At 38.6% G+C, this 27,982-nt stretch overlaps 1 protein-coding gene across 1 annotated transcript in view; it reads left to right on the forward strand.

Moving 5' to 3' along the window:
- Positions 1-27,982, forward strand: part of MAN1A1 (mannosidase alpha class 1A member 1) — a 162,488-nt gene that overhangs the window by 15,941 nt on the left and 118,565 nt on the right. The window contains exons 2-3 of the mRNA XM_019418221.2: positions 23,485-23,581; positions 25,831-25,946. Coding sequence (XP_019273766.1) covers positions 23,485-23,581; positions 25,831-25,946 — 213 coding nt within the window. The remainder of the gene's footprint in view (positions 1-23,484; positions 23,582-25,830; positions 25,947-27,982) is intronic.

Raw genomic sequence — 27,982 nt, forward strand, 5'->3', positions numbered from 1 at the left:
GAAATTTGAAAGTAATTATAGCATACCATTGTTGAGTGTTTACTTCTTATTAGGTACTGTGCTAACCACTTTACATACATAAACTTGCTTAATTCTCAGAACAGCCCTGTGACTTCAGTCTTATTTTCCCCGTTTTACACATAAGAAATTGGGGTCAAGAAGGGTGGTGAAAATTGCCTGGGGTTACAGAGCTTCTGGGTGGCTCACCTGGGATTTGACATTGGCTCTATCTGGCCCTGGCACAAATCTTCCCAAGACTGCATTCACTCCTGGTGAATGCACCCCCCTCCCCTTGCCTTGGCGTCCTTGAGGATCTTACCTGTTTTGACTAAGGAACTGGGAGTCACTGGAGTCACTCCTTTGCCTGAGAAGTAAGGGGGAAACAGGAGCATGAGGGTTGATATTCCATCTCAGCTTGTGGCAAACAACCTGCTGGGTTTTTGTTTTTGTTTGTTTTCATTTTAGTTTTCAGTTTGTTTGTGCTGTTGTGTCTTGTTTTTAGACTTAATTCTGAAAGTAAAACCCATGATCAGTTTGTTTGCAAAGGCTTCTCTTAATGATATTGTGGTCCACATTCAGCACATGTTTATTAGTGTATATTAATGTAAGCATATACACCTTAATGATATGTTTATACATAATGTATACATGATTATGTGTATGTATATAATTATCTCAAATTATACGTTAAGCATTAATGAAAATAATTGGAAGTCCTGGAAAGTTGTTTAAGTCAAAATGGAGAGAAAGAGGACAGTCTCTGAAAAAAGTCTAAATTTGCTTCCTTTCTGGGGCATGTGGGTTCATTGGACTGTAGATTTCAGCTCAGGTCATGATGTTACAGTTCATGAATTTGAGCCCCACACTGTCAGTGTGCAGACTGCTTGGGATTGTCTCTCTCCCTATCTCTCTGCCCCTCCCCTGCACACACACACACACACACACACACACTCTCTCTCTCTCTCTCTCTCTCTCTCTCTCTCTCTCTCTCTTTCTCAAAGTAAATTTTAAAAAAAGTTGCTTCCTTTTCTCCCCTTAGTCTTGGGGCAACTATGACTCCTAAATTTTAGAATGAATAATCTTGCAATTATTTAATTTTTAAGGGAGACATTTCATAAAGTATGACCATAGTAACACAAGTGAAATATTAATTTTAAAATTCATGATGAGGTATATTACCAAAAAAGATTTGAGTCAAAGTAAGCATCGTTACTGACTTGACGCTCAGATTTTACATAGAAGTAACAACAAAGCATGTTTAATTGGTCCTCGATGATGATACATTGGACAGTATAACTCCTTCTAAAGTATATTCAGGTGGAGCAGTACAGTAATCATTCATATCCAAATGTTTTTAAAAAACAACTTTAATATTAATTTTCTAAAATAAGCCAAATGAAGAAACATTTCCAACAGTGCTCTTTCCAGAAATATTTGGGAGTACTTCCTTGTACAGAGCACTGGAGAGACAACAGTAAGCAAGGTATATGAGACCAGTGCCAATCTGGAATCCACAAGGATAGGGAGGAGAAGTGTGATAAGTGTTCCAGTAGGGGAAGTTTGGGGTGCAGTGGGGGAGTGTGATAGGGACCATTAGCTCAGGTTTAGGAGTTTCAGGAATACTTTCTAAAAGTAGTAGAGCATTAGAGGTGAGTAGAGATTAGCCACTTGAAGAGCAGGAGGAAGGGGGCACAGAATAGGGAGAGGCCTGTGTGAAGGCCCCGAGGGTAAGCCAAAAACTGAACCAGCTAAATGAGCAATGAACCAGCAATTGAGAAGCCAGTGCTAATAAATAAGCCAGAGAAGTAAAGCAGAGAAGGGATCTCACAAGGTGTGTGGACTTTATCTTGAGATCTCTGGGAGCAATGAAAGGGTTTTAAATTGAGGAAATAATCTCAAATTTGTATTTTGGGATAAGGTTGGAGTCAGGGACGTGTTGGGCTTTGCAGTAATCCAGGTGAGAGGTGATGATGGCTTGTTTAACATGGGGGCAGTGGGGATAGCCAAAGTGGACAGATTGTTGAGATATTTAAAAGATAACATTTACAGAACTTTGTGAACACTTACACGGAGACAGATGAAGGAAGTAGAATCAAAGACAGTGCTTGGGTTCCTGGTTTTTGTGCATGGGGTAATGGTGGGGACCTAGGCAAAGTAGAGGAATGGAGAGGCATGATGGATTTGGTTTGGCGTGCTTTGCATTAAATGAGAAAGATGTCCAAGTGTAGAAGGTCTCTCACAGGCAATTGGAAATAAAGAGCAAGCACTGCAAAGACAGGACTGAACTAGAGATACCAATCTTAAGACCATCAAGCTGCAGAAGTAGATAAGCTCTCTCAGGGATACGGTATCCTACTACGAGAGTTCAAGACCTAAGGCCTGAGGAACATCAACATTTAAGGGATGCACAGGGTAAGAGACACCAGAGAAGGAGCCATCAGAAGCACAGAAAGAAAACTAGCAAAATATGGCACCCTGGGCATTTTTGGATATTTAACATTTTAAGTAGTGAGTGTCAGCAGTGTCAAATGATGCTGAGAAACAAGATAAGGACTAAGAATTGGCCTGCAGATTTGGTAACAAGCAGGCAGAAATAGATCCCTACTAGAACATATTCAGTGGTGTATTTGGAGTGGAATCCGTAGTGCAGGGGAGGGAAGGAAGTACAGAGACCTTTCTTCCAAGAAGGCCAAAGTGGTTGGAACTGGAGGGGTGGGATGGTAGCTGCAAGATGACTAGGGGCAGTGCAAACATTAAGTACAGAAACAGTCAGCTTGCTGGGCACTGCCAAGCACACATTTGGGGCTGGCGGCCGTGGATTTGTGATGGCTCCATCTGCTCACTTGTTTGGTTCTTCTTTAGCAGGATTCAGCCACTCTGACATAGTTGAAGAAGGCAGACAAGTAGATTGACGTAGTCTTGGGGTTTTCCCAAGTTTTGTTTGTTTTGTTTTGTTTTGTTTTGTTTTGTTTTGTTTTGTTTTGAGAATTTGATGCAAGGATCATTTTTTTTTTTTAAGAATATAAATCCACTCAGGTTAAAGAAAGTGGGTAGGGATATTTATTGCAAGATAAGAGAGATTATGTCATGGATTCAAGTCAAGAAGTGCAGCAAGATGCTACAGGGCCTAGAACTATCAAGGGATCTGGAACCAAGACTGCTATGCCTCTAGTTTCTTATCCTGGGTTACTTGATCTTTTGTCTGTAGACATATCTGTTTTATTCTTTGCTCTGCAAACAAACGCTTTCTTTAGTTTCCACGGCCAATGAGTTAAAGTACTAATATTCCAAAAAAGTGTCTCAGAGACTAAATTCTAAATTACCAGAATGGAGAATCTGACCCAGCTGTAGTTAGGTGTCTAATCCACTATGGCCAAGTGGTAGAGTATTGATTTTTAATACCAATATAGCCATGACACGGAGCCCCTTGAGTGTTGGAGAAGACAGGGTTGCCTGGATACACAGAGGTCTCCCTCCATCTCTGCTGCATCCAGCTGCTTTTCTTTTATTGGAGGTTCCTTTGTCATGGGACTACTTGTTAGAGGCGGATTGTCTGGGGTTCTGCTGTATATATTCACTACAGAAAATTCTGCCTCCTTGAAATGACAGTTTACCAGCATTTTCATGTTGTTCCACTAACTATGATACAAACATGCCTGCAAAACACTAGTTCATGAATCAAACATACCTGCCCAGAGATGTTCTCTATTTAACAGCCTCTCATAGTGCTGCTTCATAATGGGATAAAGTTCAAATATTTTAACCTTAATGGTGGCCAATTCACACACACACACACACACACACACACACACACACACACACACACGAATTTGATTCCACGTTTCTAAAAAAAAGATCAGGTCTTAGCATTCTTTGGAAATTCTACCTGTCCATCCAGACCCAACTTAAATCTTATTAGTTCCACAAATTCTTACCTGTTTCCCTTCAGCAGAAAATCATTTGTCTTTCAGTGCTTTTATGGCTTGCTTTGTTTAATCCTTTATATTTACTACACATTCACTGTTAAAGGCAGCACATGCAAAGGCAAAGAGATAAAAGATCTCATGGCTTTGTCACTTATTAACAGTCTAACCCTGTGTAAGTACACAATGTCTTTGAGCCTTTCTCATCTGTAAAATGCTTTCATGGCTGTTGTGAGGAGCCTGCGAGTAAATGGATGCAAAACCATTTGCTTCCAGGATGGTGCAGATATTTATTATTTAAAGAAATAGTTTGGGGATTGAAAGACTGGGTTTCTGAATCTTTGTCTGCCACTTGGTAATTTATGCTGTGGCAGTGGGTAAGTTACTGTTCTTCCTTGTTCAGGCATGTTGCATGCTCTGTTAGTTTTCTGTAGTTGCTGTAACAAATTACACAAACGTAGAAGCTGAAAACTATATAAAATTAATGTCTCACAGTTCCTTAGGTCAGCGTGAGTGGGCTTCTTTGATGTCTCTGCACTGGGTGGCCTGGTCTCTTACCTGGAGGCTCTGGTTGAGAATCCACTTAGAGGTTCATTCAGCTTGTTGACAAAATTCAGTTCCTTGCAACAGCAGGGCTGAGGTCCCAGTGCCCTTACTGGCTGTTAGCTGGGAGCCTCTCAGCTCTTCAAGGCTGCCTGTATTCATGTTCACAGTGCCTCTCCCATTTTCAAACTGACAACACCTCACTGAGTGCTGCTCAGCTAAATCTCTCACTCTCCCTTCTGCCTCTCTTCTGCCTCAGCTAAAGAACATTGTCTGTTTTCAAGGCCTCAGGTAAGTAGATTGGCTCCACCTTGATAATCCAGGCTTCTCTCTGTGTCTTAAGGTTACCTTACCTGTCCTTGGATAATTAGGTGTAACTTTCGTTACATCTGTAAACTGTCCTTTTGCCTTGTAAAATTACATTTCACAGGTACCTAGATTAGGGAGCGGACATCTTTGGGGGGATTTCTACCTACTACTTGTGGATACTATGTGTGTGCGGTCTGGGAAGACTGGTGCAGCCCATATACAAGAGCTACTCAACAGCCACTGGCGAATCGTGTGGCCTGTTGCTATGGTTTATGATCGACCAATCAGGCTGTTACCCAGGAGGTACTTCGTGCTTCAGGTTACTGGTAGGGATAACCCAAAGCAGAAGCAGCGTTTTATAGTAGTTTCTCTGTGTAACCGATTCTAATTGCTATATGCATATAAACAGGGAAGAGACACCAAAGATACATCCACATGTAAAGAGTGTGAATAAATAAGAATATTCTATTCATTATTCTTAGAACTTTTGTTTTGAGGCTTTCCTAACTGCTTTTGATAAATTATCTTATTTTATCTCATTATTGTTCCTGTTTTACCAATCACTGTTCTGAACTCACTAGGGGTATGTAAGGTGTCCGATATTATAAGACTACTAAAAATCTTGAATGAGAAATAATTGTAAGTTGTGTTTGTTCTCCCTATGTCATCGCAGCTATCATGTGGAAATTAGGAGCCAGACTGCTTAGGTTTGACTTCCCTCTCTGCCACTTATGTGTCCAGTGACCTTGGGCAGTAACTTCACCTTTCTGTACTTCAGTTTCCTCATCTGCAAAATAGGGGTTAAAATAGGCTCTACCTCAGAAGAATTGTTATTGAGGATTAAGTTGAATTGTGCCTAGTTCATAGTGCTAAAAAAGTATTAGGATGATTATTTTAATTTAACCATTTGTTTCAACCATTGTTTCTCAACTGGGGCTATTTTGCCCTCCCGCAGCCTTTGCCAGGAGACAGTTGGCAATGTCTGGAGATATTGGCTATCGCATCTGGGGATATGTGCTACAGAGCATCTGATGGGTAGAGACTAGGGATACTGATAAACTTCCAGCAGAGCACAGGACAACTCCTACAGCAAAGAATTATCTACCCAAAATGTCAACAGTGCTGAGGTTAAGAAACCATGTTTTAAATCAGTGCCCTTTTATGGTTTTAGTAGCAACTTCATTTGCAAATAAGATAATCACGTTTAATTAGTGACTTTTAACACTGAAGATACTCATGCCTGACAGACATGGGGCTCTGGATTTACAGTAAAATAGAGAAAACATTTTCTGGTGTTAAAAAGACAAACCTTTGTGTATCTATTTTTATATGTAACAGATTCTACAAGGGTGTGCTTAACCCCTACAATACACAATTAGGGGTTAGAAATACTCGGTTCCTATGAAAAATTGAGTGAAATTTTTAATTTTCTTCATTTCCTAATTTTCCAGTGAGCTTTCTTCTGGAGATCTTAGGAAGGAAATTATTTGAGTTTGGGGATTTGCTGTTGCAATTTACATTGAAACTCAGTAATAGGCAAGATAAGTACCCATTGTAGTTACCTATTTTGAATTTACCTTTATTGTAGTGTATTGTTTGGAAACCCTAAATGATTTTACCAGTGTCATTTTTATTTCTATTATATAAGGCTTGTGTATTTGCTGTTTTCATTCCCTCCCATTCCCTTCTTATACATAAGTAATGACTTAGAATATTCTCCAATTACTTTTTTCTCGCTATCATCCCTCTCCCCTGTCACCTCGGTCTCAAGTTTAACTAATTGAGTTGTCTTTCTCACTATCCATTTGTCTCAGAATTTGTTCTTCTGATGCTTGGGTCAGTTAGTCATCAATACCTGAATTACCACTGGGTACAGAGAGCTGATTAGCCTGACATCCTGGGAGGGAAAGAAAAGAATCTGGGTACATTCCCATATCTTCCACTGTGTTTTGAACCTGGAGAAACATAACCACAAGACACAAACACAGCAGTAGCTTGCAGATCTGAATTGTTGTGGCTAAAGCAGAAGGAAACTGACATGCTGAGCACCAATTAGGTACTCAAAAATACTTAATAATGGATTTCATGTTACGTGAGACAGTTGCTAAGTATTGGTAAAATACATGATTGTGATCATGTTATAATGGAAATATATTTTTCTTCTAGCTAACAAATTCTTGGTTTTTACAAATGTCAGCAAAAAGGAAGTATTTGCTGAAGTGAGGATGACATCTACTCCATCCTTTTTGGGTCATTATATTACAACTTTGAATCTACAGGTACAAAGAGAAACACCCAGGCACTTCATTTAAAAGGAGCAAACAAAACATTTTCCGTACAAACCATATCGGCCATACTTTGTCATCAGGGCTAGAAACTGGGAAAAACAGATAACAACAGAATTACATTTTTTAATGTGGTCTTTTGTTAAACTTCACAGGTTCATTTTTGTGGCACTTTCTAGAAGTGGTGGAACAGTGATAACTACTTCTTCACAGACTTCATGATTAAGAGGAATTCGGTTTAAGTATAATTGGCATCTTTCAAGGGTTTGGACAAAGTCCAGCTTGTTTCCTATGATCTCAGGCTATTAGAATAGAGACCCTTATCTGTCCGCAGCTACCTCACTGTAGACTTGGTTACACCCTTGAGCACCGTGTTAAAAATCAAGCTACATAATAGTTGAAAACTAGTTAAAGCCCCCCTTCAATTTTGAAATGACTATTACCCAAATCTTATTTTGCCACTTCATTATTTAAAGTCTTGTGCTGAAGACATTTTGGAAAAACTCTTAGCTTTACTTTGCTACTTCATTATAGCAAAACTATTAGCTTTACTAGTGAAATGTGGAAGAATGCCTAAGTTTCTGTATCAGGAATGACTTGAATTAGGGGAGGATACCTTGAATTATAATGAATCAGCATTTAAATATGTTACTCTATAGAAAAAACTTGTAAATTGGATTATCTCAGTGGCAACCATCACAGCATTGTGCTTCTAGTCTTGTGGAACTGTACATGTATCGTGGCATTTTATTTGGTGGACCAGGCCAATGGCTAATGGGGCCCACAGACTAGAGACCATGCATGCTAGGAAGGCAGTTCCTTTACAAGGGATGGTTACTAATAATCCTGAGAATAGAGTTGAGGCATGAGTCTGGGTTGCAAAGAATATCAGCGAAGTATATCGTGTTAGTCATGGATCTGAGTGGAACAGAGCCCAGTACCCAAAGATCCAAGTCAGAGAAAGGAGAAAAAGGAGAAGTGGAATCAGAATTGAAGCTCTTAGTAACACCGATAAGAGTCATGGACATACAGCTGTGTAAAGTTTAGCCACTGGTGGATAGGAATGGAATGTAGTGTTGACCACGTAGCTGTAGATGCTCAGATGTTTGTGGAAGGAATGAACAGTTTAGCTGGGCACAGAGCAACAGGTGGGAATGGAGTTGGAATTGGAGTCTGTAAAGTCCAGTACTGGAACAGGCAGGCAGTCACACCCGAGGCCACTCTGACACCCGCACCTTTGCCCAGCTTCTTTCCTGGGCAAACAAAGATAAACATTTACAGGCCATGCATTTGATCCATTAGATGAGGACCTTGGATCTTTGTCGGTGAATTCAAAGGTGAGTAATTAGTTGCTGGAAGGGCATCCATCTTCTAAGACAGGGCTAAGGAAGCAGGTAGGATGGACAGATTCCTCTTAAATACTGACAGAGCATCCTGGGAGAAGGCAAAATATTCTGCTAGTTCTGAGGAACATTTTAAACAAGGATATTTTAAATCAAGTTAAAGAGTCCTAAGCCAAGGACAGTATTTTATATTCAGTGCTTGGAAGGTATTTTCTGTCAACTGTAGAAGGTCATACTTCTCTATTTGGAACAACAGTCTCGTTTCCAGAAACGAAGGATATGGAATTCTAATATTGTACAAACAATGAGAAGAAAATACATGGTAGAAGAGAGTCAGTTTATATGGAAATTGATAGTTGAAGATCACAAGTATACTGACCTTTTTAAACCAGATTTGGTGTCGTTATAATAAAACATAGGAAAAGTTGTATTCTTGTACATATAAATATATAGACATATTTGAGGAAGAGAAGTTTTACACTGAGAAAAAGAAATTGTAACTCAGCTGTGTAACTCTATAAAAGTAGACAACAAATATTTCAACTAGTGTGACTAGTTTTACTAACAGGAAGCATAGTATTAAGTAAAAATACCTTTTACATGTTTTTTTTTTTTTTTTAACCAGAGGCCTTTTCAGATAGCTTAAGCTATGTAATATAGTTAACAATAATGGGATGCAAATATTAGAGTAATTCAGTTTTTACCAGCACTGTGGATAAATTCTATTATAGAAGATACCTTAACTAATATTTGAGATTTTCATTCAAAAATATAACATAGTCATCTTTAATGGCACTACTTACTTGAATAATTTATTCCACTTAGAAGAAATATTTTCCTTTTTTCGAGCAAGGTGGAGGAAAAAAACTCACATTCTTCAATAAAGTTACTGTTTTCTAGGTGAATCCAGAAACCCTGATTACATACCTATTATTTTTTTAACGACTTATGGCTCTCCCCATAACCCCTGCAACACATTACCCATTTAAAGCTTGGACAGAGGACTCCGGTACCATAATTTCTTTGATAAATTGTATTATTTATTATTTTGCAACTATTCGGATCAAACCTTTGGAGTAGTTTCAGCTAGCAAACAATATTGTGAAAGTAAATAATGCAAAGAAAAACTTCCTGTTTCCCCTAATTGGAGGTATGGCTTAAGTCCAGTTCTGATCTGATCACTCAAAAAACAACCAAAGGAGAGCTACTGAAATGTCAAATTCATTAGTGGTGTTTGGTCTATGAGTTAAGTAGCAATAACCTTAGTTTCAACTTATAGCTGAGGGGCAGGCCATGGTTGTCCATTCCATCAGAATGATGCCTCTGTGGTGCTTCTGAGTTCACACTCATTTATGGTAGCAGAATGGCCACTCTGACAGCTCATCTACCCACATCTTGCCTTCATTTAGGGCAGAAAGAAGAGGTAAAGCAGAACTACCAACAGACGTCGGCGAATATCTCACTTGCAGAACTTTGTCACATAGCCACCTCTAGCTGTGGAGAGGCTAGGAAAGCACACATTTGGCTTTCGTATCTTATGTTCTAGAGACAAGCAAGAGAGAAGGAGACTTGGGTGTGGTTAAACCAACCTATATTATCTGAAATATGTAGAATATATATTCATTTTTCCCCATTTTTATTATTGTTTTTCATCTTTGTGTCATCTTTTTAAACAGTAAAATAATTTGACTTCTGCTAATAAACTTGGCATCTTTTTTTCCCTTCTTCTTAGATTTATAAAGGTCTTTGCCTGCTTTTTAAGCTGTAAAACAGCTGAAGAAAATTGGAAGTCATTTGTACCCAAAGCTAATACTAAGCAATGCAGTCTACTTTAACAGGTCACTGAATTTGGCATATATTTAATTCTGGGCACTTGCCATCCTGCAACAGAAAGAATGATTATTATCTTTTTCTACCATTCGGGGGAAAAAAAAAAAAAACCAAACTCAGGCTTTGTCAGATTTTAAAGCTTTCATAGAATGGTTAGAGTATGCATTTTCAAGCCCAGGAAATACTTGCCATCACTTACAAAACATTTCAGATGATCTTCTGCCCATAGAGAATCAGTTTATAGACTGGTGATAATACAAGCATATGAGATGTTAATGCTTACTTTAAAAATCATATCACTTACAGTCCAAGATAATTGTTTTCCATCTTCAGTAATAGTAAAAGTCTAAAAGAAGCTAGTAGAAAGAGCATTGAAAAATAATCAGTATCTCTTTACTTTTTTTTTTTTTTAATGAAGGTGTTTAGTGAGAACTCTGATGCGGCCAATTTAGGAGCAATTTATAGAGTGCTACTGACATTTAAATACATTTTGAGCAAGATGTCTTTTTTCAGTAGCCACAAAACAAAATTATTAGGGTGTTCCGTTGGTGATAAAATGTCATCTGCTGTGAAACCAAGAACAAAATGAGCTAACACTATAGGGTGTCCAAATAAACACAAACTAACATTTTTCAAAGGAAGGAAATTTTAGATGTTAAAATTAATGTAAAGCAAAATTCTTTTTCATTGTATGTAAGACATCTTTATCCTACAGGGCACTAGAAGCAAGAGGTAGTCTCATTTTCATTTCAATTCCTTAATCTACCAATATATTTAATGTTTCTCCTCTATACCAGCAAAGTTTTCAAAAATAGAAAAATTAAAAGGTGGTTTTGCATGTCATGTTTCTGAAAGTCTTTATTAAAAAGTTTAATTTCTCTAGAATAATTAAATAGGTAATAGAAAACATACAAAGATGTCTATCAGTGACGCATGAGTTAATAGTTTTTTGGAAGTTTATTTGGAAGGCAAAGTCCCCAGATTGCATGGGTCATATGTTTACCTCAGGACAGTGTACAAGTCAGTATGTACAAGTCAGTGTACAAGTCAGTATGTACAAGTCAGGCTTCAGAGTCAGCCCAAATTGAGAGCCAACCTCTCCCACTCATCAGAGGCCTGACCCTGCAAAAATTACATAACCTATTGATTTCTTCATCTGTGCAATGAGAATCTCAGTCAGGAGACTGACTATCTTCTTGCAGGGTTGTTATGAGGCACTGAGAGAGTATGTAGGTGCTTCACATATTTCCTGACATAGAAGTGTTCAGTAAATGCTGGTTCTATTATTAAGGATGATAACAAAGTGCCATATGTGACACACCAATTATGGATAATGTCTTATAGAATCACTAGTTGCTACCCCAAGAGTATATTAGGAACCAGCACTTCTGATATTTAGTATATATAAATATTACTTTTCACAAGTAACTTATAATACCTTTTAATACAACATTTTTTATTATTGCTGTGCCCAGATAGTAGTGTCTAAAACTGTTACCTCCAGAATATAGAAGGATTACTTTCAGAATCAAATGAAATCATGGATTCTGGGATGGTAATGGGCATCCCAACTATTAATAATGGTCAAATTTTAAGGATAATCATTTCAGAAGGTTTAAAAATTATTTTCCTATACCATGTGACACTTATAACTAATACATTTTTTTTTTAATTTTTTTTTTTCAACGTTTTTTATTTATTTTTGGACAGAGAGAGACAGAGCATGAACGGGGGAGGGGCAGAGTGAGAGGGAGACACAGAATCGGAAACAGGCTCCAGGCTCCGAGCCATCAGCCCAGAGCCTGACGCGGGGCTCGAACTCACGGACCGCGAGATCGTGACCTGGCTGAAGTCGGACGCTTAACCGACTGCGCCACCCAGGCGCCCCATAACTAATACATTTTTTATGAATTCTACCTTCAAATAATAGTAACTTACAAAATTGCAGTTTATAATGCTTTAGCTGGTTTTAATTTGAAAACAACTGTGCCCTGCCACTTTCTTTTTGATGGCAACTTTATTTGTAATTGCCAAAACTTGGAAGCAATCAAGATATCCTTCAGAAGGTGAATGGATAAATAAACTATGGTACATCTAGACAATGGAATATTATTCAGTCTAAAATGAAATAAGCTATGAAGCCATGAAAAATCAGATATGGAGGAACCTAAATATATATTTACCAAGTGAAAGAGACCAATCTGAAAAGGCTTATACTGTATAATTCCAACTCTGTGAAATTTTGGACAAGGAAAAACTGGGGAGACAATAAAACGATAAGTGGTTTTCAGGAGTTGGGTGGAGGGTAGGGATGAATGGCGGGAGCACAGAGGATTTAACGGCAGTGAAACTCTTCTGTATGACACTAGAGCAGGGGATACAAGTCATTATGCATTTGTCAAAGCCCACGGAATGTACAACAACAATGAACCCTAATGTAAACTGTGGACTTTGGGTAATTATGATATGTCATGTAGGTTCATTGATACAGCCGATGTCCCATGCTGGCACATGATGTTGATAGTGGGCATGGTTGTATGGTGTTCAGGCAAGGGAGGTATATGGACAATCTCTGTACTTTCTGCTCCATCTCACCGTGAACCTAAAACTGCTCTAAAAAATAAACAATCAAGGCTCCTGGGTGGCTCAGTTGGCTAGGTGTCCAACTTCATCTCGGGTCAGGATATCGCAGTCTGTGGGTTCGAGCCCTGCGTCTGGCTCTGTGCTGACCACTTGCTCAGAGCCTGGAGCCTGCTCCAGATTCTGTGTCTCCCTCTCTCTCTCTGCCCTTCCCCTGCTCATGCTCTGTGTCTGTCTGTCTGTCTCTCTCTCTCTCTCTATCTTTCTGTGTCACTCAAAAATAAATAAACATTAAAAAAATTTTTAGAGATAAAGTCTCTTTAAAAAATATACACACAGAAGAAAAAAAAGGAAACACCTGTGCCCCGTAACCCTCTTGCTAGCTGAAGCAGAACAGGGTTTGACATCTAGGGCTAGTTTGTTTACTTAAAAAATAATAAGAAAATAATATACTAAAAAAAATAAATATCTGATTTTTGCCCATTTTTATATAATATTAAAGCTAATTTTTTTCATTTATCATTAATTATGTTCTAACTCATGGTATTTGTAAAGTTTAAAAAAGGAATATTAAATAACAAATAAAAGGTTATCTGTCTTTATGAACTTGACAAACCCATAAACAAATCCCTTGAAGAGAGTGTATGTCAGTTTGAAAAAATCATTGTGTCACTAATGCAAAAAGGTAAATGCAGTGAAAATTTGAAACTGTAGAATGACATGCATGAGTTAAAAAGATGTTTGGACTTGCTTTTTTATTACAAATATTGAAACTTTAAAAAATCTTTTGAGATGAGACACTCCATGAGAATAGTATTTGTTTTCTATGGAATAATATTTCAGATCTCCATCTTAGAATAAAGAGAGCTTCATGATATCCCAGCAGGGGATACCAGTTTAGTCTTGATGGCTAGCAAAGTTCTGTAGCTGCTGATGCTTCCCAGTTTGGAAAACCCTTACCAACTCTGCCTGGGGACCAAGCAGGGAAGATCGGCTGGTGTCCCATTGACCACAGAGGTCTTAGCAGGGGTAATCTAATGAATGCAATTTTAGGTCAATTAAAAACCAATCAGACAGACCCAAAACCCTGAGGTTGAACCTTTGAACTTGAGTGACAACTTCTGTGTTAAGAGACCATAGACATTAAACACAAGACAGATCCTTTTGATGAGGAAATAACTGCAAGTGATAGGCCCTGGGCTGATGCAGAGCTCATTGATGTAGAAAACCTTCTCAGTAATCTCAGTAATAGTGCTTCTTTCCGGAAAAGGAAGGTACTAGATATTCACATATCAACAAACCTTTTCTTAGCCTCCAACTTTTTTTTATAAGTTTTTTTTTTAACGTTTATTTATTTTTGAGAGACAGAGAGAGATGGAGCAAGACCAGGGGAAGGGCAGAGAGAGGGAGACACAGAATCCAAAGCAGGCTCCAGGCTCTGAGCTGTCTGCACAGAGCCTGAGGTGTGGCTTGAACCCAAGAACCTGACCTGAGCCAAAGTCAGATGCTTAACCAAATGACCCACCCAGGCACCCCCTAACCTCTAACTTTTGAGATGCTAACGTACTATCCCTTAGAATATTTTAGAGACATGTATTGAATGTTTTAGTCAAGTTTGGGGGTTCTTTTTTTTGGTTTGAGGGTTTTTGTTTCTTGTTTGCCCTGTACCCTCTTCCACTTGATAACTGCACAGAAGTTTTATAAAATAATGTAGAATTTTGGTCACAAAGAAAGAGAACCATTAAAAATCATATGATCGAGTTCCCTGAGCTGGATCTAGAAAAACTGGCTCTTTCTTAGGGAATGAGATACTTCTTAGAAAAAGGACAGTCTGTCCTCACAAGTAGCGATTAACTAGAATTCTCATTTTTTAAAACTGGCTTTATCAGGCATTCTGACTCTTTCTAAAGAGATTGCTACTGCTAACCACTCTTTCAGTTCACTGGGGAATTAATGCTCAGTGGCCCACTGGGGTTCATACAATAGCATTAAATAATTACTCCTCCTTTATGTATCTCCTGCTGTCTTAAAAAAATAAGTATACTAAAATTGGCTGTGGGAGAACTCAGGACATCTAACTGTGAAGAAAATATGCACACATATATATCCACTCGGTGGTTAAGAGGCAGCTTCAAGTACTCCGTAACAAGCAAATTGTTCACACAGAGACAAGAAAGAAAAGGAGCAAAGAAAAACTGGCCACAGTAGCCCAAGTGGTGGTGATAAAGCTCAGGAACTAGTGGAGCTGAAGGGAGCAGGTGTAGGTACAGTCTGCAGCTTGGTGTGAAGGAGAGGGATCCACAGTTCTCCCTAAATCCAGTGACAAGCATGGTGGCCATCTTCTCTGCGCAGTTAGCCCCCAGCACTAGGAGGACAAGAGCAGGGATAAGGTGGAGGGAGCCCTGATATGGAGGGGAAGGAAGGTCATGAAGGATGCAAGGCAGGCGGGGAGAGGCGGTGCTTCAAGCTTCTTTCCTTGAGCTGACTCACAAACCCGGTTTGATTTGGTGAATGCATTTGGTGCCAGGCCTGGCCGTGTCTCCTTAGACCCCAGATAGGGCCGCCCTGTGTGCCTGGAGCAGTGGGAGAGTTGTCTTAAGGTTGACAAGCAGAAAAAAAAAAAAAAAAAGTTGAGGCTCTCTTAAATGTTGTAGTGGCAAGAATGAGAACTGGCGAGTTTATAGCCTTACTGCTCCTCTGCGCTGTGCTTGGCCTCAGCTTTCTCATCTGTAAAATGGGGTACTCATACCCCAGAGGGACATTGTGAGGTAAATTGTTATCAAGTTCCCCCTCAAGGTGCCTTGTGGTAGATGATTGACAAAGTTAAGCCACTTTCTCCTTTTCAGCTCCTGCAGTTTCATTTGTGAAACAGCATTTAGAATTCTAAATGCTTTCTAAAATGTGAAATCCGGCAGAAGAGAATTGCTGAGAAGTGTATGCGTTATGGTTTACACATCTGAGGTCTCAAGACCTTGCTAATTCCACTAATTCTTGGCAAAGAGACGCCAGCAAAGGTGAGGTCAGGACAGTCCAAGAGCAGGCAGTGAGGGCAGCCTGTGCCATGGAGCTGCCCATTGAGGGCATGTGGGCAAACAACATGCCCACAGACCTAAACACAGAGCGGTGTTTAGACATGTGCCTACAAACCAGGGACTGCGTTGCAAACTGCTGTCTGTGGGCTATCTGTGCCTCACAGATTTTTTTTTCTCCTTAGCTAGCATACTATTTTTTTTTTTTTCTAGAGCTCTGGAAAACCTGGCTCAAAACCTTAAAAGCAAGCTTAGTTTTTTTTTGAGTAATTTTTATAAATGGCTTTAGTCAGGGCCTTCACTCTTGTTTTACCACATTCCCTGTCATTTCCAGTTGCTCTAGACCTGGCCATTCTGTTTCTATCTGGCCCATGAGTTTTTAGTCCCTCTTTCAGGGCCAAGGCAAGGCAGGACACAAGCCAGGGACCTGGCCCTGGACACAGAAGCAGCCATTGAATGGTTCTCTCCTCTATCTCAGGGTTTCTGGATGAAATACAGGACTCTGTTAAATTTGCATGTCAGGTAAACCTAAGTATATATATTTTATGTAAGTATGTCGCATGGAATCTTCTTATTTCCTAAATCTGGCGTCCTACTCTACCCTCACTTATAATTCACATCATGGCACCAAAAGTACTCCATAAGTAGTAATTGTCATTGTAACATTTGGAAAAGGAATCTTGGAAACAGAACACCTTAGCAGCCTTGGAGAAAGGGAGAGAGAACTAATATATTTCAGCATTTGAAAGAGATAAATTGAGCAAGACTCATGAGTGAATGTTTTAATTTGATATGGGGTAAAATTGGAAACTGTCATAGCTTGGAGGGTTTTTCTTCATGCTGGGCAATGACAGATCGAAGGTTACTGGACTCGGGCCTTGCTCAGTGAAGAACTGTGTCAGGAGGAGCATCATTCCTAGGACTGTCTTCAGTGCATCTTGATGCCTGTTAGTGAGAGGATGCTAAACACTGTAATTGTGTTAGACTCCAGGCCTGCGGTCTCTGTGAATCCTGTCATACATACCAAGCTCTGCATTCTGTCACCTCTAGGTGACATTGGCCTCTTTCCTTTTCTATCCTGTTAATTCACTTCTCCCTCAATTGCCTTGCCTACTCCGAGTGTAGCTGAGTTTCCTCTTTTTTCAGGCTGTTCTCCCTTATCTCTAATTCTTGTGGCCTGGGAGGGAAATGAGGAGGTGGTGTGGCTAGAGGCCAGCAATATTCATTGGACGTCTTCTATCAGCCAGGTGCATTATCCAATTTGATCTCTTGACCATACTGTAAGGAAGGTAACGTTATTCTTTTCTTAAATATGTGCTTTATTTTTTAGAGCAGTTATTTTTTTCAGGGCAAAATAGAGTGGAAAATATAGAGAGTTCCCATTTATCCGTGCCCCAACATACCCTACTATTAACGTCCTGTACCACAGTGGTACCTTTGTTACAACTGACTATTGTTATTTAAAGATGAGAAAACAGGGTTTGTGAGGTCAGAGTCAGGTAGCAGGGCTCTGTCTTTGCCGGTGGAAGCCTGCCTGCTTTGTTTCCACAGCTGCCTCAGCACCAAGTCTCTCCCTGGTCTGGTGCTCCTTGTGGTCCTTTCAGCCTTCATTCTCACAGGGGAATGTAGGCAGGTGTAGCTTTAGATAAGAGGAAGGTGTGGGTAGATTGTTGTCTCGTGTTCCCACATCTAGAGATTCTTCTCCAGTGGATAAGAATGGGTTTTCGAGAAGCTGTGACTTAATTCCCTGAAGTTACTTTTTATCTTTTCCTCCTTCCACTTTCCAGTCCACAAAGATTAAAAGAAGGAAGGTGGATAAAGTGATCCTAAAAATTTTCTGTGTTGAGATTTTATCTGAAAGTTCCAGAAGTTACTTTCATGGGACAATCAAGTCATTTCAGGCAAAGTTTGATGGAATCTACTGTCCAGCTTTAAAATTCATGTTTTTCAAAACATCAACTGTAAGTATAATCTTAAGAGCTAACAATCAGTGAGGTTGATTGACCTCACACCCTAGACCTCACCTCAACCAAACATAGCCCTTCGTGTCCTCTAGAACAGGGGGAATGTGAGTGTCACTGGATTACAGTTTCTTCCCTTAAGTACCACATGGCAAGCTGTCACATAAATGAGCCAGAGATGGCCTCTGAGTTGCTCATGTGTCCACTGTAGTCTGAAATATTGTTAGCTCAATAGCCCACTGACACTAAATTCAGGTTTTTACACATGCAATTATTTAAAACAAACAAGCAGAGTTTTAGCCATTTAGAGCCTGCCTGCTTTATATACTCTATGAAACCTTACCCAGCATCTGTTGACCATTGATAAGAGAGGGCCTTGTGGTTTTAATATCCCAGGCTGCTACTGCCTTCTGGAGTTCTTTCACCCATAGACTTCCTCCCATGCTTCTGAGTGAAGTCACTTAGCACATAAGCTCCCTTTCTCCTGGGAGTTCCCTTGCCGTCCTTCCTTTCAGGAGGCTGGCCTCTTTTCCTTAAGCCTCTGGACAGTCTCTTGCTGTGAGGGACTTCCATCTTCCATGAGCCCAGTCCAGGCAGCACGCAGTAAAGCTTATTGTGCATTACTGTTTATTGTGGGCATATCGATGCCCTAGATTAGCCCCCACATCCCTCAAGAAAACCCCCTACACAAGCAGACCGGGCACAACTAACATTTCAAGAAACCAGGCACAAGAACCTTCAGAACTAAAATTGACCCATACTGCCTACATCTGGAAAAGACCCTTTGTAGAAAAGGTTCTCATTGTCTCTTCTTCTACCTTTTGGATATCAAATAGTTGTATATATTTTTAAGTGTGTATATTTATAGTTTGTGTACTAAATAAGTTTGCCTGGTTTTATGTATATTTGCCCCCTCCTATTTGTATATGTTACTAGGAAAAAGTATGATGCTTTTTCAGATTACAATGATCAGAGACATACTTAGGTTTTTAATAAAAATAAGTATAGTGCCTACAATTTATCATGTACTTACTGTGTGTCAGGCAATATATTAAGCTCTTTCCATGCATTATGTTACTTAATCATGAGAGTAACCAGTGAGGCTAGTACTTATATTTCTTTACATTTTATGGGTGTGGAAAGTGGGTTCAGAGAGATTAGTTGCCTCATTTAGAGTCACATTAATGATGCTGCCATTGGATATGAACCCAGTTTGTCAGATGCCTACACCTGTGGCCCGCTCTCTTACATATGTCTTCAATAAGTGAGAGGGTTTTCTATAAGGACACATGAGAAAGTAAGTAAACAGCCTCAGTGGGCAGACCCACACCTCATGGAGTGGAGGAAAACAATTCATCAACATTCAGGATTCAACAGCACTGTTTGTAGTTCTGCAGTGGCTCCAGGACCTAACCTAATTCCCCTGGGGCATCCTGTCTGCCTCCCAGCCTCTTGCTTTTCTCTCCTCACCTTCCATCTCCCTCATGGTTTCATCTGCCTCAGAACTCCTTTTTTCATGGCTTTTCTTCTTTGTATTTTTGTACTTCTCTGTTTCTTCGTCACTCTGGCGTCTGGATTCTCTGTGAATATTTCTGTTACACTTTCATAGGTAGAGTAGATGATTGGGTTGGTCCAGCCTTTAACAGAGAGCTTCATATCTGGACACCTCACCTCCAGGGCTCATGGCCAGTCCTTAGTTGTCTGCCTTTGGGTCAGGCACCAGGCCCTGGATCAGTCAGCTGAGACCAGGGACTTACTTCAATCACACTGTACAAATGATGGAAATTTTGTGTAAGACCACACAGGACAGAGCTACAAGTGGGACTTGAGCTTGCACACTTTTGTAAGGAGGCAGCAAAAGCCCAAGTCTTCGTAAGATCTGTCTGGCAAAAACAGTGAGATATTCAAAAAGATTTTTAATGTATCTATTTTGAACAACCTAAGACTATATGGTTGCTGAAAGCATCAGCAAATAAAAACATTTTCAAGGGTAGTTCCTAGCAACAAAAATGTAAGCTGTGAAATCCATATTTACCTGGGGAAATTCAAGCATATTTTTGTTTATTTGTGGCTTCTCATGTCACTGATTAGGTCAGGACATAAAATGGAAAACAGATCATTGGTTGTGATAGCAGAGTTACATACAATGTTAGTTCTCTTCTTCTGTTACATTTATAAACATTTATGAGTATGTACGAATGGATAATGTTAAGGTTCCATACATTATCTATTAGATTATAAGCATGATAGAGTCATGTACACTTCCCCTTCGTTGCTTTAGCATCTTATTATTCATTTATTGAGCACTCAATAAATGACATTGCCTAATTACTTAACTCTGTTGCCAATTGAAAAGAAAGTGCTAGTGGAAGAATCTTCCATGAGAGTAGAGTCGAGGAGAAATAAAGCTACTTTTATGGATATTTTATGTCTTAATTCCAGTTTCTCTGGGTCAAGATAATAAATTGCTGTAATAGAATTTTGTATCGTTCTCTTCTGTTTGTTCCCATTCACACCATGTGTTAGCTGTGCCTCTCACTAATGCAAATATAAACATTCAGGAAAATATAAATCTTTGGTATGCTTTCATTTTTTTTTCATGAGGGCTTCAGTACTGTGTTTGAAGTCCTAATCAACTTCTAGTTTAGGCCTATTTTAATCCTTCTACTTGGGATGTCAAGCTGTAGAACTCTAATTAAATTGATGAAAGACTACAAAACAAAATTAAGGAACATGTGAAGATGGAGATTAATCCTGTCCATGGACTTCTTTGTTAATAGTTGAATTTTGGAAGTGACCTTCTGTCCTGTCAGCTCACAAGCTCACTGAGTCTAGAGAGATTAAATGCCTTCATCCCCAAGATCCCTCAGCTGACTAATGGCTTAATACTATAAAATTAGAAGCTATAGCATTTTGATGTTTCCAGATATTTGTATAAGTCATAGCCTTAGTTACAAAGTTGACTTTATATATGACTTGTGAGTTCAGTCTCACTATTATACACACACACACACACACACACACACACACACACATTGTCTTCTGTTTGGCTTTAACTTGGTAAATCATTTCCAGAGGTGATCAAACACTGGAATCATTTAACAATATGGTGTTTCCTCCTCATTTCATAAGTTCCTGGAGAAGCCACTCTTTATGCTCCATTCAAGGCATTTTGACCACAGAGTTTTCTTTTTTTTCTCTCTCTTTAACTCCTCAAAATCCCATGGGATGAGGAACCCATTCTGAGAAATAAGTCACAGCAACTTTTGAAATATAGAAAGCCAAGCAATTAGTGTCAGATTTTCCCTTGGGGAAAAAAGATTATACACACACACACACACACACACACACACACACATATACATACACACACATATATATACACACACACACACATATATATATGTGTATATATATATATATATATATATACATACACACACTACAGAGGTGACTCAAGGAAGTTCTGTACTAGTGGTACATTGTATAAATGATAACTTTTGATAAAGCAACAATCTATCTTCTCTGGGAGAGATTTATGCCATCTTTGAGTCATTAATAGTATATGACACTGGTTTCCACTCAGAGCTGAAACAAATCATCGTAGAGTTTTTTGTTGTTCTTGTATCAGGTATATTTCAAAAGCTTTTGAATTTATAAAATGTCTGGAAATTTACAGGAATGAAGTTGACCAAATGTACACTTAATGGGAAAACCAAATCAAACTCAGATGTAATCTCAAGGTGTTTTTGTGGACTTCATATTCCTGGTCTTTTCAGAGGGGCATTGGTTTCTTTTTCTGTGATGTGAATTTAGTTGGTTCCAGTATAAGTTTAAATTCAGTAAACAGGTGATTACCCACCATGTGCAAAGCCATACACTAGGTGCAATCATGGACTGTGCTCATGTAATCCTTACATATACCCGGTGAGGAATATGATCCTATTACTTCAAAGAAAGTCTTGTAAAAACTATGACTCATCCATGATTACGTGACTAATCAGTGGTATTATAGGAATCATAAATCATGTTATTTTATCCTTAAATCGATTATACCTTCCAATAAAATTATAAGGAGAAAAGTCTTGAAAATACTTCCTTGTCCACATTCTATTGATTGTTGCAGGATCAACAATCTGATTCATCAAAGGAAGATTCTGTTGCTGACTCATTAAAGGAAGATGATGTTGGTTAATGCCATGACTTTGGAGTCAGGCCAACATGGGGATGAACCCTGGCTCTTCAGCTGTGGAGAAATGTCATGACTTTGAATAAAGATGTTTGGGTTTTAACTTGCAAACCTCAATTTCTTTACCAAACAATAGTAATACAACATTTCATAGGGTTGTAATGAGAATTGAGTACAATACTGAACATAGAGTATTTAGCAGAGCACCCAGCAAATTGTACAGATTCTTAGCAGTTATTATTCATAGAGATAGTGGTGGGATAAGAAGATAGTACAAATTGGCTAACAAAAGATGTTTATTGTGAAGAATTTTGAAGAATTATGAAGAATTTTCTTATTAATAAAATTGTATTGATCTCACTGAAGATGTTGGTTATAAACAGCCCGCGTAAAGTATTTGTCAACTTTAGGTGATGCTTTTTTAAGATATTTTAAAATATGGAACCAGAATAGAACATTTTTAGGTTATGTCCATATTTTAATTATTTTGCTAATGGATTGGGAATAATGGCATGAATAAATTCTGACAGGTGAAGAGTTCCCAGCCCTCTTTAAGAAATGCATACAAAACTAATTATATATATTCTTTGAATCATTAAAAAAAATTCTACAGCTATTATACAGTGGTTATACGACTATTTTGACAGGCTCTTAGAACAATTTCTCTCCTTAAAAATCATTCACTTTCTACTAGAGTTAGTGTCTAGCACAATAGGTCAGAACTTTATCTGTAAGCCAGGAGAAATTAATTTGGTTTTCATTATATGTAGATAAATTAATTTTGTTAAAATTAATAAAAAATAATTTATATAATGTATGACAGAGAAGTTTGGCTTTAAAAATAATCCTGGTACAAGGAATCTAGATTGGGAATATACAGGATCAGTCTTTATTATACAGGTACACAGATATCTATACAATTCAAGATTGATTATATTAAAACAAGCTGAAGTTTCCCCAGATTTAAATATAACCATAGAGTTTCATTTATTTCCCGTAGACTTCTCCACATTAACTTGGTCAACATACATCAAAGTGTTTAAAGTGATAACCTTGGATATTTGTCTATATACTATGAGGTTGACAAAGTACAAAGAACCTTGTGCAAAAATCAGAATCTTAAATATAGTCTTTGCAGATTTAATCTTTCATGAGAATAAAATAGATAAATGTAAGAATGGTTCATCCTTTAAGGGTAAGTTAAATTTTGTTACTGGGAAATGACTTTTGAAAGTGATATCTCTAGATTCAAAAAAGAAATCTCCGTTTGTAAATATAAAGGGACAGTGTGTGTGTGTGTGTGTGTGTGTGTGTGTGTGTGTGTGTGTTCTAGTTTATTCATACCATTGTCACCCTTTTAATTAATCATCATCTTTTTAACTAAGCCATAAGTTTTAAGGCTTTAACCTTTAGGTCCTCAGTGAATGATCTATTTCATAGCAAAAACATCTTAAATTCAAATTATAATCCTATTTTCATTTCTTTTTCTCAGATGATGAAACATGCTTGGAATAATTATAAACGTTATGCCTGGGGATTAAATGAACTGAAACCTATATCAAAAGAAGGCCATTCGAGCAGTTTGTTTGGTGAGTAGAATGTGCTTTGGTTTCTTAGTGACAGTAACTTTTCTCCGATTGATGGAACTTGTGGGTGGTAAAGTTTGTGTGCCCCTCCAGGCCATGTTGCTAGGAAACTTGCATACCTGCTGCAATTATCTGCAAGGACTGGGCCTAGTGTGTCCTTCAGACAGAGCACTCTACATTGGAATCACTTGAGTACCTTTAAAAAAAAATACTGATGCCTGGGGAACAGTCCCAAAGATTATCATTTAATGGCTGTGGGTGCAGCATCAAGATTTTTAGCTCTTTGGGTGATACCCAGCAGAGGAGCGTTTGGTCAGCTGCATTAACTGTTTCTTGTCAGGTAAAGTTGTGTCTTTATCGATAAGCTTTATTGATCACCAGCCTGCCATGGTGATCTTCACTGTATCTTGGTGACTCTCAACTTTAGCTCTGGGTTTCTCCTGTTTGTGCCGTGGAAGAGAAAGTGAGAATGGATGGTCAGTTATTTGAATGTCCATTTATCTGCATTGGCATGCTTCATTGCATTTTGTCCTCACAGCATCCCTTTATGTTTGGTACGGTGGGTATTAATAGCAATCCCATTGTGACGTGAGGAAGCTAGGGAACAGAAGTGTTAGGTGGATTCCTTGGGTCACAGAGCTACCATTGTCATTCTCCTCACACTTGATTCTTTTTTATCCTGCACAATTTTGCCTGTAAGTAATAGGATGAAGGGGATACAGTCTTATTCCAACACTTCTTAATTCCGCATAGAAAATGTGACTTTTTATACTTTAACTGACGGTGTTAAATAGTATCAAATCATATAACAAACAACAGAATCAACTGACATTTATTATGCACTAAGCGCCATTTGTGTGTCATCTCCCTTAACCTCATTATTATACACATTTTATAGATGAGAAAGATGCAGCTCAGAGCATAACTTGCCCATGTGAGCCACGTACTAACAGGCTGAGCTGGGGCAGAACCCAGGTGTGTCTAAGGTCAGAGTCTGTGGTCCTCTTTTCCATTTATTCAGGATCTTCCATGTGTTTGGGTCTCCTTCCAGTACTGGTGTTAACACAATACAAGTCTTTGCAGAGTTCATGGCCTTGGGCAGAAGAGCTGTGTGTAAACAGTGAGTTGTCAGAGCATTAGAAGGGTCAGATATTCATATGAAGTTGATTCCAGGTGGGAAGAAGAGAATTGTAAGAACAGTTAGGGAGAGCTGGCAGAGTAGAAGAAAGACTGGTTGGTCCATCACAGTGATGCAGACCTGGAAGAGAGCCCAAACCTGGAGTAGTGACAGAAGTGCTTTCAGATGTTTTTATAAAGTAGTGTTTTCAGGACACAGTGACCAGTTAACATGGGTGTTGAGAGTTAGGAATTGAAGACAAATTTAGAAGCTTCATGCAGACTCAGAGGCCTTTGTTTTTTCATTGTTTCCTATAACTTTTTAAAATCTAATTCTGTTTTTACTTTTATCCCTATAAAAGTTGCTTGTATAATTAATAACTCAGTTTTGTGTAAATTTGTCAAAATCTTTGTCTAAGAGATTATTTTGTTGTTAACATGTTGATGATTTTTTAAATTATTCTTAAGCATCGAAACATACTAAGTCTCTTAGTATGGAATGTGCATATGAAGAAGACAGGTCTTTTCCATTCTGAGGAAGTTTACAGGCTAAAAGAGATGCATACAAGTAATTATAATGGAAGGCAGAAAGTGATGAATGCAAGACCAATGTAAAGTCTTCATGTCAAGGGAGTTCGAAGGAAATGAATCATAAAGTCAAGATGGGGTGGGTGGGTGGAAGGGGAGGTTAGGATCAGTCAGGCCTTCAAAGAGAGTGAATTCCATTTTAGAATAATGGCTTCTTAGAGCTATCATAATTTTAGATCTAACTATATTTAAAAATTTTGCACAGGTGCACTTTGATGTGATTACATTCAAATTAATATGTGTGTTGCTCCTTTGTTTCAGATCTATTTTTTGTTGCTGGAGAATTCAGTCACAAATGAAATGTCTAAGAGATTATTTTCTACAAGTTCAGAAGAAACTTTAAAGATTAGTGTATCAATTCATAGCCTGTGATTATTGTTAGTTTGGTTTTGATGCAGCTTTTACACTCTCTTTACTGAAAGAAGTTTAGACTGTGTCCATTATTACTATTATTAATAAATTCTGTATTCCCCTTTTCCAAGGATGGTCAATTTGCTTGTATGTGTGTCAAATATTTTAATCAATAAATGTTTTTCTGATATTTCCAGGTAGTATTAAAGGAGCAACAATAGTAGATGCCCTGGATACACTTTTTATAATGGAAATGAAAGATGAATTTGAAGAGGCAAAATCATGGGTTGAAGAAAATCTAGATTTTAATGTGGTGAGTTAAACAAAAATTGCCAATTCAGTTTTTAAATCTCAGTTTAACATGGACAAATTCTGTTGTGGGGCCAATTATTGTGCTATATACCATAGCAGAAACAAAGAATGCATTTTTAAATAGTACCATACTATATTCTTGCCCCCGTTACTGTGGAAGTACATGTTTTTGTTTTTTAGCAAATTAGGAGTAAGGAAAAAGAAATTAAAATCTGTCAAGGCCAACATGTGCCAAGTGTTGATGTTCAAGTACCATAACCACCCTATGAGATGGCGATTATTTTCACACTTGTACAGGCTATAAATTGGAGCCTCAGAGGCTTATCCAAATCACACAATTAGTTGTGTGTCAGAGCTGTGAGTCTAGCAGAAATCTGTGTGGCTCCATGCTCATGCTTTTGCACCGTGGGCCATGGCACATTGTTTTCATTTTATTAAATTAACTTTTGTTAATTGGAGTACAGGGTACCAGGTGGTGAGCTGCAGTCCAACAAAAGACCACAAGAGAAACTGCAGTAGAGAAGCTTATTACTCACGGGTCCTGAGGAGGTACGCAGCAGGTCTCCAGGGGCCACACAGGGAGGTCAGACAGAGTATAGACAGAACCTGGGGCACATGCCTTTAGTAGGGTGGGTATAGTGCTTTGGAGTCAAATTGGTCAATTCATACCGGAAAGAGCTACATTTTGGTAAGGTCCACCGGAGTCTTTTCTAAGGTGTGCACAAGGGGAAGGCCCTGAGGGGCTAGGGAGACCATTGATCACAAGGGCGATTGGGGGAGTCATGCCAGGAACTTGGATTTGCTTGTGACTGCGTGGGCTTAAGGCCCCCCACAGGCTATGTGGCTGCCAAGGCTGCAATACCAAGGAGACCTCCACTAAACTCTCAATATGCATCCACTGTCACATAAATAAGGCTTCAAAATTTGTTAGTTCTATACCCTTGTCTGCATAAAATGTTGTCAATATGTATTTGAAGCCTTTAAAAATCTTTGTGCGTGTACTATCATTCTTAACAAATACATCAAAATCTATTGTATACCAAGGAAAAGGTTCAGAATTAAGGAGAGCGGACACTTCAGAACTTCTTGATAATTTTGATTTGGGAGGGCAGCCCATCTAATTCCATAATCAGTGTTTTGCCTCATGATGAGATTGGCAAAAAACTTGTTTTAAAAAAGCGGAAGAGGGGAGCCTGGGTGGCTCAGTCGGTTAAGCGTCCAACTTCAGCTCAGGTCATGATCTCGCGTTCTGTGAGTTCGAGCCCCGTGTCAGGCTCTGTGCTGACCGCTCAGAGCCTGGAGCCTGTTTCGGATTCTGTGTCTCCCTCTCTCTCTGACCCTCTCCCATTCATGCTCTGTCTCTCTCTGTCTCAAAAATAAGTAAACGTTAAAAAAAAAATTTTTTTTAATTAAAAAAATAAAAATAAAAAAGCAGAAGACTGTTGGCCCAGCTATGTTCTAGTCATTCACTTATGTTTGCATTATTAGTATTTTTAATCAGAGATTGTTTCACAGAAAGCCTTATAAGCTTCTTGTCTATCTGGTAAGCATTCGATAGTATCTGTAAATCTCCATAACCAGGCACAAGCAACATGCTGTATGTTGAAACTGGACATAGAAAGAGTGTTTCCCTCTCAACACCTCCACTTTGTGGAGCTCTTGTTCTCTCACAGACCCAGTGAGGACAACAGTGTCAGTCAGAATATTAAAGATCGATAAAACTAAATCTTTTTCCTAACTCTTTGCATTAAAAACCTATATAAATTAAAAGTTTGAATATTTTGTTTCAAGGCTGCATGCTGAGCTTAAGATTCTCTCCCTCCATCTGTACTCTCTCCCTCTCTCTAAAATAAATATATATATATATTTTTAAAGAATGAATATTTTGTTCCAGCCTTCTTATTAATTGCCTTGTATGCCCCATTTTGGAGATCACTGCCGTAAAGGACATTTAGATAAGTCTGTGTTTAATCTGCCTTATAATTGAATTTTGAATATAAAGGAGACATATTCCAACATAAAAGGACCTTGGAGATC

The sequence above is a fragment of the Panthera pardus genome, unplaced genomic scaffold (assembly GCF_024362965.1).
Source record: "Panthera pardus isolate Hobbes unplaced genomic scaffold, ASM2436296v1 HiC_scaffold_17, whole genome shotgun sequence".
Lineage (NCBI taxonomy): Eukaryota > Metazoa > Chordata > Mammalia > Carnivora > Felidae > Panthera > Panthera pardus.